At 48.7% G+C, this 13,141-nt stretch overlaps 1 protein-coding gene across 5 annotated transcripts in view; it reads left to right on the plus strand.

Moving 5' to 3' along the window:
* The first annotated feature begins 524 nt into the window (after window positions 1–524).
* Ankdd1a (ankyrin repeat and death domain containing 1A) overlaps window positions 525–13,141 on the plus strand; it is a 39,763-nt gene continuing 27,146 nt past the window's right edge. For 3 of the 5 annotated variants that reach the window (XM_021644214.2, XM_021644212.2, XM_021644211.2), the window contains exon 1: window positions 11,247–11,475. In XM_021644214.2, the coding sequence (XP_021499889.1) occupies window positions 11,442–11,475 (34 nt within the window). In that variant the 5' untranslated portion in view covers window positions 11,247–11,441. Of the gene's footprint in view, window positions 802–11,245; window positions 11,476–13,141 lie in introns of those variants that run through there. The other 2 variants (XM_021644210.2, XM_021644209.2) reach the window with 2 other exon arrangements.

The raw sequence follows: 13,141 nt of genomic DNA on the forward strand, positions 1-13,141 counted from the left end.
ATTGCATATGACTATATAAAATCTAGAAAATCATGAAAGCAAGAAGCCAGGGCTGGAGAGTTGACTCAGTAGTCAAGAGCACTCACTGCTCTTGCAGAGGACCAGGGTTCCAGCACCCACACTGGGCGGCTCACAGCTACCTGTAACTCCAGGTCCAGGGGATCTGCAGCCCTCTTAGGCACCCTTAGGCACTTGCATACGCATGGTGTGTGTGCATGCCTACATTCAAGTGTACACGCACAGAAGTTTTTAAAAGTGAAAAAAAAACCTCTAATATTTACTTTTCTGAAACTGGTGTAATTAATTAATATGAGTCCGTTTGTGTCTATTTTCCTGAAAACAATGTAACTCTATATTTCTGTTTTGTGCACTTGCCACTTTTTATATGGTTTTTTTTTCTTATCCATTCCTTTGATCTTATTCACTTAAATCCATAACTTAACTACTGTCCCTGCCCTCCAACCCATCGCTGATTCAGTGTCCAGTGGTGAACCCAGAAACCTTCCTGCAAGCTTCCTCTGTGGAAGAGATGACAGCCACGCCTCTCCAGTAGTGTCTCCCTCGATGACGTCTCCCCAGGAGTTCCGAGAGAGCATAAGCTTTGGCTTCTGCATTCTCCCCCCTGGGCTGACAACACATGTGTTAGCCTCCCGGGGCCAAAATGACGAGGCAGATGCAGGGGAGGATGGATGATGAGTCAGGACTCAGGCGACTTGGCCTTATCACTTCCAGCCTGTGGCCCCGACAAGATACAGGGCTCCCTGTGAATGTCAGTGTTCTGCATCCGCAGGTGGAGATGAGGTAAGTTGGGAATGTGCTCCAGGCAAGGCTTCCTGCTACAGGACAGAAAGGACTTTACAAGGGCCTGCAGTGCGCTGGGGACACTGCCAGCCGGGAAGATATGGAGAAGTCATGTGACTGGCCAAGCTCATCATAGCCACCGCTCACTCTCATTTGTTTCCTCACTTAAGTTTTGTTGTAGTTGTTCTGGTTTTGAGACAGAGTCTCATGTAACCCAGGCTGGCCCCAACTTGCTATGTACCTGAGGATGACTTGGAACTTCTGATCCCTTTGCCTCTACTGTCCAAGTGCCGAGATTAGAGGCATGTATCACCACACCCAGCTCATGCAGTGCGGGAGCTCTAACTCAGGGTTTTTCGGATGTTAGGCAAACACTCTACCAACTGAGCTACATCCTTTTGTAGTTTTTATTATATTATTTGTTTGCTTGAGTGTATATGTGTGTTCTTGAGCTTTGGTGTACATGTGGAAGTCAGATGAGAGCTTGGTGGGATAGGGTCATTTCTCCCTTTCCACCATGAGGATCCTGGGGATGGAACTCAGGTGGTCAGACGGGGCTGCAGGCGCTTCTGCCCACTGAGCTGTCTCACTAGCTCCTTATTTACTTTTGAGTCTTATTAAGTGGCTCAGGCTGGTCTCAAACCCAGGATTCCCTGACCTAGGTCTCATGAATGATGAGCTCACAGGTGTGTGCCATTCCACCAGACTCCGGAACCTTCTGTGCGGGCACTGGCAGGAGAAACCAGCAGGCCTGTGAGGATGGGCTGTGTAGAGCGAGTTCTGGAAAAGAGCTGGGTGGTAGTGCTGTTATCAGTGGAGGCCAGGTCCTGCCAACCGGAAGGCACCGCTGACCTGAACGCTGGGTCTCAGGCAGTGGGAGTCCAGCCAGGATGCTCCCTACAGGATGCTGTAGGAGGAAGGCCTCCAAAATGGGGTTCTGAAAGATCACATCCAACAGGAGAGGCAAGGGCTGCCCAGGGCCTTGAGGAAGGGGTGCTGGGCTATCTCTGAGCAGGTTCTTCATATAAGGCCCTGGAGAAAGTGGAACGAGAAGTTGGTAACACTCAGCTGACTCATAGGCCTAGGTTAGAGGGCAAGAGTTTGGGGGTCAGAAGTAGGGCGCTAATGCAGCAGCCAGCTCCCTGGGGCAGCCTCTGGGGAGCAGGGGTAGGTTCTTAGTACCCAACAGGCTGAGTCTGTGCCCCTTCCCAGACTAGGTCCAGAAGGCGGCCAGTCACACGTGGGGGACTAACTGTGGCTCATGGCAGCATGCTTTCCTGGCAAAGGCTGGTACATTTCCAGACCTGCCAGAAAGCTGGGTCTGGACGTTTGCATGCACAGGCCCCAGAGAAGGAGGGCAGGACCCAAGGATGGAACCCAGCAGTCCTGCTAGCAGACCATAAGTCTCGAAGCCACCCTTGTCTCCTGTCCCCCACTCCGCAAATCCTGTTGGTCCCACATCTACACTAGATCCTTCTCATTCCTTTGCACTGTCCTCTGAGCCCCCACTGTCTCTCCTGGGGTACCCCAGCAGCTCCACCTCCCTTCCTGTTTCTACATAAATAATTTTTTTTTTTTTGAGACAAGGTCTCACTATGTAGCTCTGGCTGGCCTTGAACTCACAGAGATTGGTAGCCTTTACCTCGTGAGTGCTGGGATTAAAGGCATGTGGCACTATGCCTGGCCAATAAATATTTTTTAAATTACCATTGGGGATTTAGCTTAGTGGTCCTCAGCTCCAGAAAACAAACAAAACAAAGAACAAAGCCAAAGAGAAAGAAATAAACTTACCATGAGGATTGTCTCAAGTTCAAGGCCAACCTGTTCTACATATCTGCTTCTGTCTAAAAAACAGGCAAAAAAACTATCCAGATGTGGTGGCAAGCGCCTTTAATCCCAGCACTCAGGAGGCAGAGGCAGGTGGATCTCTGAGTTTGAGGCCAGCCTGGTCTACAGAGTGAGTTCCAGGACAGCCACAGTTATAAAGACCCTGTCCGAGAGAGAGAGAGAGAGAGAGAGAGAGAGAGAGAGAGAGAGAGAGAGAGAGAAGAAAGAACACTGAAAGAAAGACTTCTTTAACACTTCCTGGGCTGCGTCTCTCTAAGCTGTTCTACCCCGGCAAGCACAGACCCACCCTTCCTCTTTAATGACCGCTCAGCATTGCTATCGTGGCTGCACCTCTTTTTATTTGGATGTGTTCTATTGATGGACCCTTGGATTGTTCCCAGTTCTTGGCTACAGTTGAAAAACAACCAAAGAAAACAAAACACCCCTCCCACACACACACCTGTTAGAGACATAGATTCTTAGAGAGAGTTGTTGTCGTAAAGAGTACGCGCTTTCTTTTTTTCAGGGATGGGGATCGAGCCTGGGGCCCTCAGGAAAAAGACAACAAGCCAAGCTCCTGACATAGGCATTTTCATTTGTACATTACAAAAAAATAAAAGTTCTGTCAGCTTCTCTCCAGCTGTTCAACACCATCAACTCCTGCCACCATGCTTGTGTTCTTAATGTTGTTGTCTGTGTTTACAGACTTCTCTTTGATGAGTTTTAGTGTTATTTGGCCGACTCTTACCTGGCTGCGTAGCACCATGACCAGAAGGCAGCTTGGGAAAGCACACAGGGATGAATCAGTCATGGCCTCTGTTCTGAAAAGGTCACGTTCCGGCAGGGATGTGGGGAGCCTGCTGCTGGGACGGGAGGGCAGTGAGGGCTGCAGAGCAGTCACATCCGGCAGACACCACCGACCGGGAGCCTCCAGACAGATGCCACAGACCAGGAGCTGTGTCCTGGGACTGGAGCAAGCCGAGTAGCCTCCTTGGAGGAAAAGCTCTGCCCCGGCTTTGCACTGGACACTCTCTGAACCACCGGGGCATTGAATTCTCACGACAGCTTTAGGCATTGTCTCAGAGTTTCTATTGCTGCCATTAAACACCACGACCAAAAGACAATTGGGGACGGAAAGGGTTTATTTTGCTTACACTTCTGCATTATAGTCCATCATTGAATGAAGCCAGAACAGGAACTCAAGCAGGGCAGGAACCTGGAGGCAGGAGATGAGGCAGAGCGCACAGAGGGGTGCTGCTTACTGGCTTGATTTTCAAGACTTACTCAGCCTGCTTTCTCATAGGACCCAGGACTACCAGCCCAGAGATGGCATCACCCAGAATGGGCTGGGCCCTCCCCCATCAATCACTAATCAAGAAAATGCCCCACAGGCTTGCCGGCAACCCAGTCATTGGAGGCATTTTCTCTTTCGAGGCTTCCTCCTCTCTGCTGACTCTAGCTTGTGTCAAGTTGGCATAAAACTAGTCAGTATATTATTATATAGTATTATTATTATTGTAAGATTTATTTTTTCCAGTTTAATTTTTTTTTTTAACATTGTGTTTGCCTGCATATATGTGTGTATACCATGTGCATGCCTGGTTTCCACAGGGCCACAAGAGGGAAATCGAGTTACAGACAGTTGTGAGACCTCATGGTTCCTGGGAACTTCTTGCAGAAGAACCTGGGTCTTCTGCAAGATCAGTGAGTGCTCTTAATCACTGCACCATCTCTCCAAGCCCTGATTTATTTTTTTATTTTAAATTACGTACGTGTGTCAGCCCATCCGTTTTCTAGACCAGCATCTCTTTTCCTCTTGCTACTTGCTTGTCGGTATTAGAAATTTGGCTTTTAGGGGTTCATTTGGAGCCAGGCCTGTAATCCTAGCCACTCAAGAGAATCATGAGTTTCAAGCCTGTCTGGGCTACAGAATGAGTTCAAAGCCAGCCTTAGTATTTTAGTGAGCTCGTGAGACCCTGTCTCATATCTATATCTAAATATATATTATGTATGCAATGTATAGTAATAACGGGCAGGCTAAGCCAGGGACGGTACAGCCATAACACTGGAGGAGGCAGAGGCAGGAGGCCCAGATGCTCAAGGTCATTCCCAGCTACGTGGCCAGATGGAGGCCAGCCTGTTCCATACGAAATCCTATCTAAAAAAGAAGAAAGACAGACAGAAAAAGAAAAAAACCAATCAGGGCTGGAGATGAAGCTCAGGTGTGAGATGAAATCCTGGATTCGGTCACCAGCACTCACAAAACCCACATCTGCAATCTCAGGCCTTGTTTCACTCAAGGGGGAGGCAGGGTCAATGAGGCCATACTGGGCTACAAACTGAGATAGAGGTCAGCCTGGGCTGCATGAGGCCCCGTTAAAAACAAAAACAAACAAAAATAAAAACAACAAAAAAAATAGGGCCAGCAGGTAAGGACACGTGCTGCCATGCCTGAAGACTTGTGCTCAATCCCCAAGCACGGGTAGAAGGAAAGAAGAAATTCCTGCTGCTGTCTGTCCTCCACCGCAGTCTCCTCCTTCACCAGTAGATCCCGCGTATCTGTCAGGTTAGACTACAGCCTGTATTCCGCAGCTTCACCCTGCTCTCACCCCTGTGGCGCTCCTGTTAGTGTTGGGAACAGATACATGCGCGCAGGCTTCCGCAAATTACGGTACCGGCGAGTGGCAGAGCTTTCCCGACTCTGGCTCCCCCGTGTGTTGAGGAGACAAGCTTCAGCAGAGGCAGCTCCTCCCCGCCGGGTTGCTGTTGTTTTGTTTGTTGTTTCTTTTATCATTTATTTATTTTATTCACTTTACACCCTTGTAGCCCCTTCCCTCCTCCCCTTCCTGTCCCACCCTTCTTCCCTCCCCATCCCCCGTCCCTCAGAAAAGGGGAGGCATAGAGTTCTTGAAAAAAGAAAGGACATTGAAATAAATGCCCTTTATTCAGGCAACAAAAGGCAGATACATGTTTTTACTTTTAGGTAGAAGATACAAAGTTGATTTTAAAGCAGAGACAAAAGTAGTGGTTCATGCCTATAATTCCAGCACTCTGGGAGGCAGAGGCAGGGGGATCTCTGTGAGTTCAAGGCCAGCCTGGTCTACAGAGTGAGTCCAGGTCAGCTAAGCTACACAGAAAAACCCTGTCTCAAAAATGAATGAATGAATGAATGAATGAGTGAGTAAGTAAATAAATAAATAGTGGTTCCTACAGTCTAGAGAGGCCATGAAGAGGAAGATATGAAAGAAGCTGGTTAATGGTGCAGATGGTTAAGGATGCAGTTTGATAGGGGAATCTATCTATCTATCTATCTATCTATCTATCTATCTATCTATCATCATCATCTCTCTATTTATTCATCCATTTATTGATAGATTTACTGAGGTAAGGTCTTACCATGAAGCCAGACCCAGAACTTGCCGTGGCGCCCAGCCTCCCCTCTGAATCCTGAGTGCTAGGATTACACGTACATACGCGTGTAATACATTCCAACATATCAGTTGGAAGCCATGAATTGTAATGTTCTGTAGCACAGTAGGACATCTATAAATAAACTGAAAATGTCAACTCACAGGGATTTTGAACATTTTAGCACAAGGAAATGATCAGTGCCTGAGGTGAGGGTTTGCAGGGCCCCTGATCGGATCATGGCACGATGCCTACATTGTGTCCACTGTGCCTTGTGAATTCGTACTCCTACAGTGTCTTAGCCAAATATGTTGTAGGCAGTTTGGGGGCCCACACTTTTAATTCCAGCACTAGAGAGGCAGAGGCAGATGGATCTCCGTGAGTTCAAGTCCAGGGCAGTCTACACAGCCAGTTCCAGGCCAGCCAGGGCTGCATAGTGAGGCCCTGTCTCTGTAGTTTGAAATGTGGAGGCTGAAGAAATGGATCAGCAGTTAAGAGCATTGCTGCTCTTGCAGAGGACCTGAGTTCAGTGCCTTCTTCATCTGGCCTCTGAAGGCTCCCACATGCATGGATGTATGCCCATAGAGATACGTACACATACATTCAAAATTTGTTTTTAATTTCTTTAAATTTTTTTTTTTCTTTGAGACAGGGTCTCTCTACATAAACCTGGCTCTCTTGTTCTGTAGGCCAGGCTGACCTCAAACTCACAGAAACCCACCTGCCTCTGCCTTCCATGTGCTGGGATTAAAGGTGTGCACCACCACCGCTGGGCAAATTTAAAAATCTTTAAAGGAAAAGAAAAAAATTTAAAAATCACAGAGGTACAGTGCTTGCCAGGCTGCATACGGGAGACCTGAGAGTCAGTCCCCAGAATCACATACAGGTGCTCATGCACTCAGACACACACACGAAGACAGTGAACCAACGATGGCAATTCAGACCTGTAAATCTAGCACCAGGGAAATGAAGCCAGGAGGACTGCCATGAATCCAAAGTCAGCCTTGACTACATAGTGTTCAAGGTTCCAGGCGGCTACACCGTGAGACTTGTCCTAAAAACAAAAGCCAAGGATGTTCACTGCTCTTGCAGATTATCTGAGTTCAGTTCCCAGAACCCACATCGGGCGGCCCACGGCTGCCTCTAAGTCCAGCCCAAGGGATCTGACACCCTTTCTGGCCTCTGTGGGTACCCACACTCTTCTCTCTCTCCCTCTCTCTCTCACACACAATTCAAAATAAAGATAATTAAATAAAAAAGAAAACACAAAAAAGCAAAATCCAATTAAGAATAAAAAGTCAAATTAATCAATTTCATGCTATAAATTCAGATAAATTGTAGCACACAAACACATAAGCACGCACCTGTAAGAGAGCTAGAGGAAATGAACATGGACTGGATATTTCCTGATTTAAGGAATGAGGACTGCTGGGCAGTTGTGGCACACTCAGGAGGCAGAGGCCAGCCTGGTCTACAGGCCAAGTTCCCTGACAGCCAGGTCTACACAGAGAAACCCCATCTCAAAAAAAAAAAAAAAAAAAAAAAAAGAGGACTGGTAATTAGCTGTGCAGATGTGAATGGCTGTGTTGTCTGAATGTATGTCTTTGTACTGTGTGCCTGATGCTGGAGGAGGTCAGAGCATCAGATCCCTTGGAACTGGAACTGCCGTGTGGGTGCTGGATTCAAATCTGCGTCCTCTGGAAGAGCAGCAAGAGCTCCTAGCCATTGCTCCATCTCCCTAGCTTCCTGTGGCTGCTCAGCTGCCCTTCCTTCCTTCCTTCCTTCCTTCCTTCCTTCCTTCCTTCCTTTCTTCCTTTCTTCCTTCCTTCCTTTCTTTGGTTTTTCAAGACCAGGTTTCTCCGTGTATAGCCTTGACTATTCCTGGAAATCACTCTGTAGAGCAGGCTGGCCTGGAACTCCCAGACATCTACCTGCCTCTGCCTTCTGAGCGCTAGGACTAAAGGCATGTGCCATACTGCCTGGTTCTGCTTTTTTTTTTTTTTAATACACTTTATCTATAGCGATAGACAGTGGCATTCAGATAAAATGTTTATTAATTTGCTGGGTAGGGTAGTGCACATATGTAATTCCAGAATTTTGGAGGCCAAAGCAAAGCAGGAGAATCTCGTTTGATTCCTGGATGACATAGTGAGTTCCAGACCAGCCTGGGATAAGTGAGACCCTGTCTTAAAGACAAATACAAAACAAAACAAAGCAAAAATGAATTTCCTGGAGCTGGGTCAGTGGCTAAGATTGAGTACTTGGTTTGTTTGTTTTTCATTTTTTCAAGACAGGGTTTCTCTGTGTAGTCCTGGCTCTGTCCTAGACCTTGCTCTGTAGACCAGGCTGGCCTTAAATTCACAGAGATCTGCCTGCCTCTGCCTCCTGAGTGCTGGGATTAAAGGAGTGTGACACCATCACCCGGCAAATTTTATTTTTAGGTTTACTTATTTTTATTGTATTGCATGTATGTCTGTATTAGGTATGTCTGTATGAGGGTGTTACGTTAGAGACAGTTGTGAGTTGCCATGTCGGTGCTGGGACCTGAACCTGGGTCCTCTCAAAGTGCTCTTAACCTCAGAGCCATCTCTCCAGCCCTGAGTACTGTTCTTGCAGAGGACTTGGGTTCAATTCCAGCACCCACGTCAGTTGGCTGATAGTTGCCTGTAAGTCAGCCCTCGGGATCTGATGCCTCTGGCCTGGGTGAATACTTGCGCTCCTGCACATAACCCACACACACGCATCAGGGCATAATTAAAAACCTAGCGTACATCCACACATGATTAAAAGGAAGAAAAGCAAATCTTTAAACTAAAAAAACTGCTTTAAGATCATTTGGGAGGAGGAAAAGGAAGTTGACCATAGCTGTTAAGGAAGGGTGACGGCTGGCTGTGTGGCTCAAATTTTGTTCTCTTTACTTTTTTGTACCTTTCTATAACAACAACAACAAAAAAAAAAAAAAAAAAAAAAAAAAAAAACGCAAGACAAGACTCAAATCTGGGGCTAGAGAGGTGGCTCATCAAGTAAGAGCACTTGCTGCCCCACAGAGGCTCGGGCCACTCCCATCACTCACGCGGCAGCGCACAGTGTATTAACTTCACTTGGGATGGGCCTATGACGTGTACACATTTCTCCACGCAGGGAAAATACTCACGTACAGAAAATCAACCTTTTTAATTAAAAAAAAGGTCAAGTCTGAAACGTGGAAAAATGTTACTATGTGGTGTAAGACCTGGGGTCTCACAGCTCAGGAGTTCAATCGCGCCCTTCCCAGAAACTCCCCCAGACCAAGACTCGTTGCAAAAGCAAGAGGTTTATTAACCATTGTACAACGGGGTCACCCCTGCCGGTCAGCAAAGAGTGGCCCCGGGAGACAAAGGCCTTTAGGTTTTTAAAAGAAAAATTGCGGGAAATTTGAAGTTGCAGTTTTGGCAATTTAGGATTGGATGAGGAAGTTATAAAGTAAGATAATTGGTTAGTCTTAGGTGCTCAAGCTGGGCCAGTCCTGCCAAGTGTGGATGCAGCTGCAATTTAAGGTGGGGGTGGTTAGCTCATCCTTGAAGATTAGGGGCTACAGACTTTTGGCTGGAGGTCAAAAGCTACTCAGAAGAAGTCTGGGTTCGTTGCTAAGAAACGCTATCTCAAGGACAAGGGTTTGGTCCTTCTTTTGCTGAGTGAAGGTCATTGCTTGCTTGCCCTTTTTTTTTTATATCTGTCCTCACAGATAGGGTCACATTCCTTCACTCTCTGGAAAGGTACTAAGAGGCTTTAGCTTAACCTGGACCTAAAACTCAAAACTATAGGCTTTAGAAGACATATAGGTTACAAAGTTAGTCTACCCCTTTCAGTGGCACTATTCTTTTATCTTTTCTGTAGAGTAGGTTTAATTTGTTCTGAATAGCTCAGCAGGGCAAAGATAATTTCTCTACAAAGAGAAACCTTGTCTCAACCACCCCTCCCAACCATCTCTTTGTCTTTTATTTATCTGCTCCAGAGGGAGGCCCCACAGCCTAGCAGCGCCTCCAGGGCCCATTCTGAGCAGTCCTTTTGGGCTGAGAGAAACCTGGTCTTATGCCACCAGTCAGCATCCTGCTCCGGCAAGGGCAGGGTGGGGCTAAAATCCAGGACAACTGGACAGTTTCCGAACATCACAGGAACACCCGGAGCTGCAGACATCTGCACTGGCGCTGCTTTCCTCAGGCAGTCTGACATACTGTCCCTCGTTCTCCCTGTTATGCCTCTGCTCATCTAATGAGGAACAAAACAGCAGGAAGGGAAGCGAGGAAGAGGGCTAACAACAAACCTCCACAAGTAAAATACCGCCGTGCTCAATAGTTTTGGCCTAGCTGAATTTCTGAGCTTCCGGGGGAGGCCATGGTGGTCGGAGACTACACACACTTGACTCAGAGGGAAGCTGAGGTGGCACCATGAGCCCATGTGTCAGAGACCAACCTGGACAACATAGCCAGATTCGGTCTCAGGAGAAGACAAAACACACAAACCAAACAACAGCATTTAGACAAAGGAGAAAAAAAGAGCAAATTTTTGGGTTTTTTGAGTATGGACTCATAGGGGAATCGGCTCAAAGTGGAGATCAGTGACCCTAGTGTGATTTGAGTATCACAGCCTTGTAAGATTGTGACCAAGGTCTAACAATGAAAGGCTACTGTGGAGAGTGTAGGTGGCACAATTAACACTGGGCATTTGACACTCAGCTAGTCTCTAAAAAGAATGACCAGGAACTAGCCAGCTGAGGAAAAAGGCTGCAAGTGCTGTTCCGCGCAGAAAGGAATAGCAGTTTCTTAGACCCTTCGGCAGCAGAGGGTGGTTCATTTTCCAGGAGGAATTTTTACAAGGTTAATTCTCTTGACTTTGGTTTTTATGTATTTTTCTTCCTTCGGGTTGAAGGGTCTTTCTCTCCCTCTGCCAGACTGGATTCCAGAGTGCCAGCCTCAGGCTGCAGCCACCTGCAGAGCACAGTGGCTGCGCCTTCTGCCCTGACATCTGGCCCCGGCCGGCTTTCTCCGCGTTGTTTTGTTGTCGTTGTCTTTTTTTGTTTGTTTGCATTTCGTTTGGCCATTCTAAGCAGTGTGACTGATATCTCATGTTCCTTGGATGATGGTGGCTACGTCTGACCACTCTTGTCCTGTGTCTGCAGACTGGGTGGGGTAGTGGGGTCTGAAGAGTGCAGAGTGGGAGGGCCTGTCGAGGCAGCAAGCTTGGGAGGGTCCCAGGGGAGCTGCGTGGAGGAGTCCTGGGGTAGCGTGAAGGCCCAGAGCGCGGGTGGGAGCTGACAGCGGCGGGGGCGGGGAGATGAGGAGCCTCGCCGCCCACTCCGCACCCCGCTCTGCTCTGCGCGCTGCCGGCTCCTCCGCGCTCTCCCGAGCGCCCAGCGGAGCAGCGGGATGGAGGAGGAGCTGACCTGGGAGACCCAGGGCTGTGAGTCCCGGGGCCGCGGCGGGTGGGCGCGGCGGGGATGGGCTGGGGACCGCGGCCCGGGGGGGGGTACCCCGAGTTCACAGAGGGCGGCCCACCGCACAGGCTGGCCCTTGCTCCTCTGTAGCTCCCGGAGGACCGTCACCGAGGCGCAGGGCGCGGCGGCGGCAGTGTATGGGACACGGCAAGTCCGGAGCGACAGCGATCGGTGATAAGTCGCTTTGTGTGCCTTGAAGAGGGTCAGGCCGGTCCGCCACCTTCGCGGCCGTGTGGGTAGGGCCTGCCGTCGTCTCCATTTTTCAGGAGAAAGCTGAGGGACAGGGTGAGGTCACGTAGTGGTAGAAATGCTGAAATCAGGAATAGGGGCGCATGCAGTTCAACTGGCAGAATGTTTGTTTGCTATGCACGGGGCCCCGGGTTCGATCCCAAGCACCATGTGAAACTAGGCACGGTGGCACATGCACATGCATTGAGGACGTAGAGGCAGGAGGATCGGGAATTTAAGATCATCTGCCATCCTTGGCTACACAGGTACTCCAAGGCTGCCTGGGCTATATGAGACCCTGTCAACCCCCCCCCCCCCACAAAAGCCTAAACACCCCAGTTCGCCCAGAATAAAATGGGGTATAGATATCAAAGGAGAAACCAGGATCTGAAAAAGAGATTCTGTGGTCAACCCCAGCCCCGAGTGAGGCACTTCAGAGCCTCTTCCAGAATGTACCCAGACCCAGGACCCCTGAATGTGGGGGACGCATGCTTGCGGGCCTCAGCTGTCCTGGGACACCTGCCTGGGAGAGGAAGAGGACTGAGCCATCACCTCCTTTGAGAATTCTGAGTCTTGCTGTCCAGGCTGAGCCCTGGCCATTGAACCTGGGGTGCTTTTCCAAATCCCATAGTCCTGTACAGTGGATTGCAAAATGCTGAAGCCAGATGTTGCCATCTGCCTGGGTGAGTGACAAATGCACACTGGGCTCCACTGAGCCTAAGTGTTGCTTTTTAAGTTTTTATTTTATTTAAAATTACTAATGCTACTACTATTGACATACTCTCACTGTGTATTCCTGGCTGTCCTGGAGCTTACTACTTAGACCAGGATGTAGTTTTGCCTACCTCTGCCCCTGAGTTCTGGGATTAAAGGCACATGCCTTACTTTGTTATTTTTAATTTGTGTGTGTGTGTGTGTGTGTGTGTGTGTGTGTGTGTACTGGAAGAAGCCAGACGTGGATGCTGGGAACCAAACTCAATTCCTCTGAAGGAGCAGCAACTGCACCCAAACACTGAGCCATCTCTCTAGGTCATGCCCTGGCCCCTACCTTTTCATGAGACAGGGTCTCATGTAGCCACCACTGGATTTCAGCTTGCTAAGTAGCTGATGCTGTCCTCCAACTCCTGATCCTCCTTCATCTCCTAAGTGCTGGAATTATCGGAGCGTCACTACATCCAGCAAGGCGCTGATTAGCTCAGAGGGATCACAGTTCTGCTGGGTCAAGGTTCTCCCAGACAGAGAGAGAGCAGTGGAGAGGTGAGAGTGTGTGATTCTGGGCAGAGAAGCCAACGCTGATAAAGCTCAGGTGTCGGAGAGCCTGATGCGCGTTTGTGCAGGCTGGGAGTGTGTGGGGGGAGTGCATGGAAGAGAGAAGGTTTGCTTTCTAACTCTGTCACTTCAGTG

This window comes from Meriones unguiculatus, chromosome 6, assembly GCF_030254825.1.
Source record: "Meriones unguiculatus strain TT.TT164.6M chromosome 6, Bangor_MerUng_6.1, whole genome shotgun sequence".
Taxonomy (NCBI): Eukaryota; Metazoa; Chordata; class Mammalia; order Rodentia; family Muridae; genus Meriones; species Meriones unguiculatus.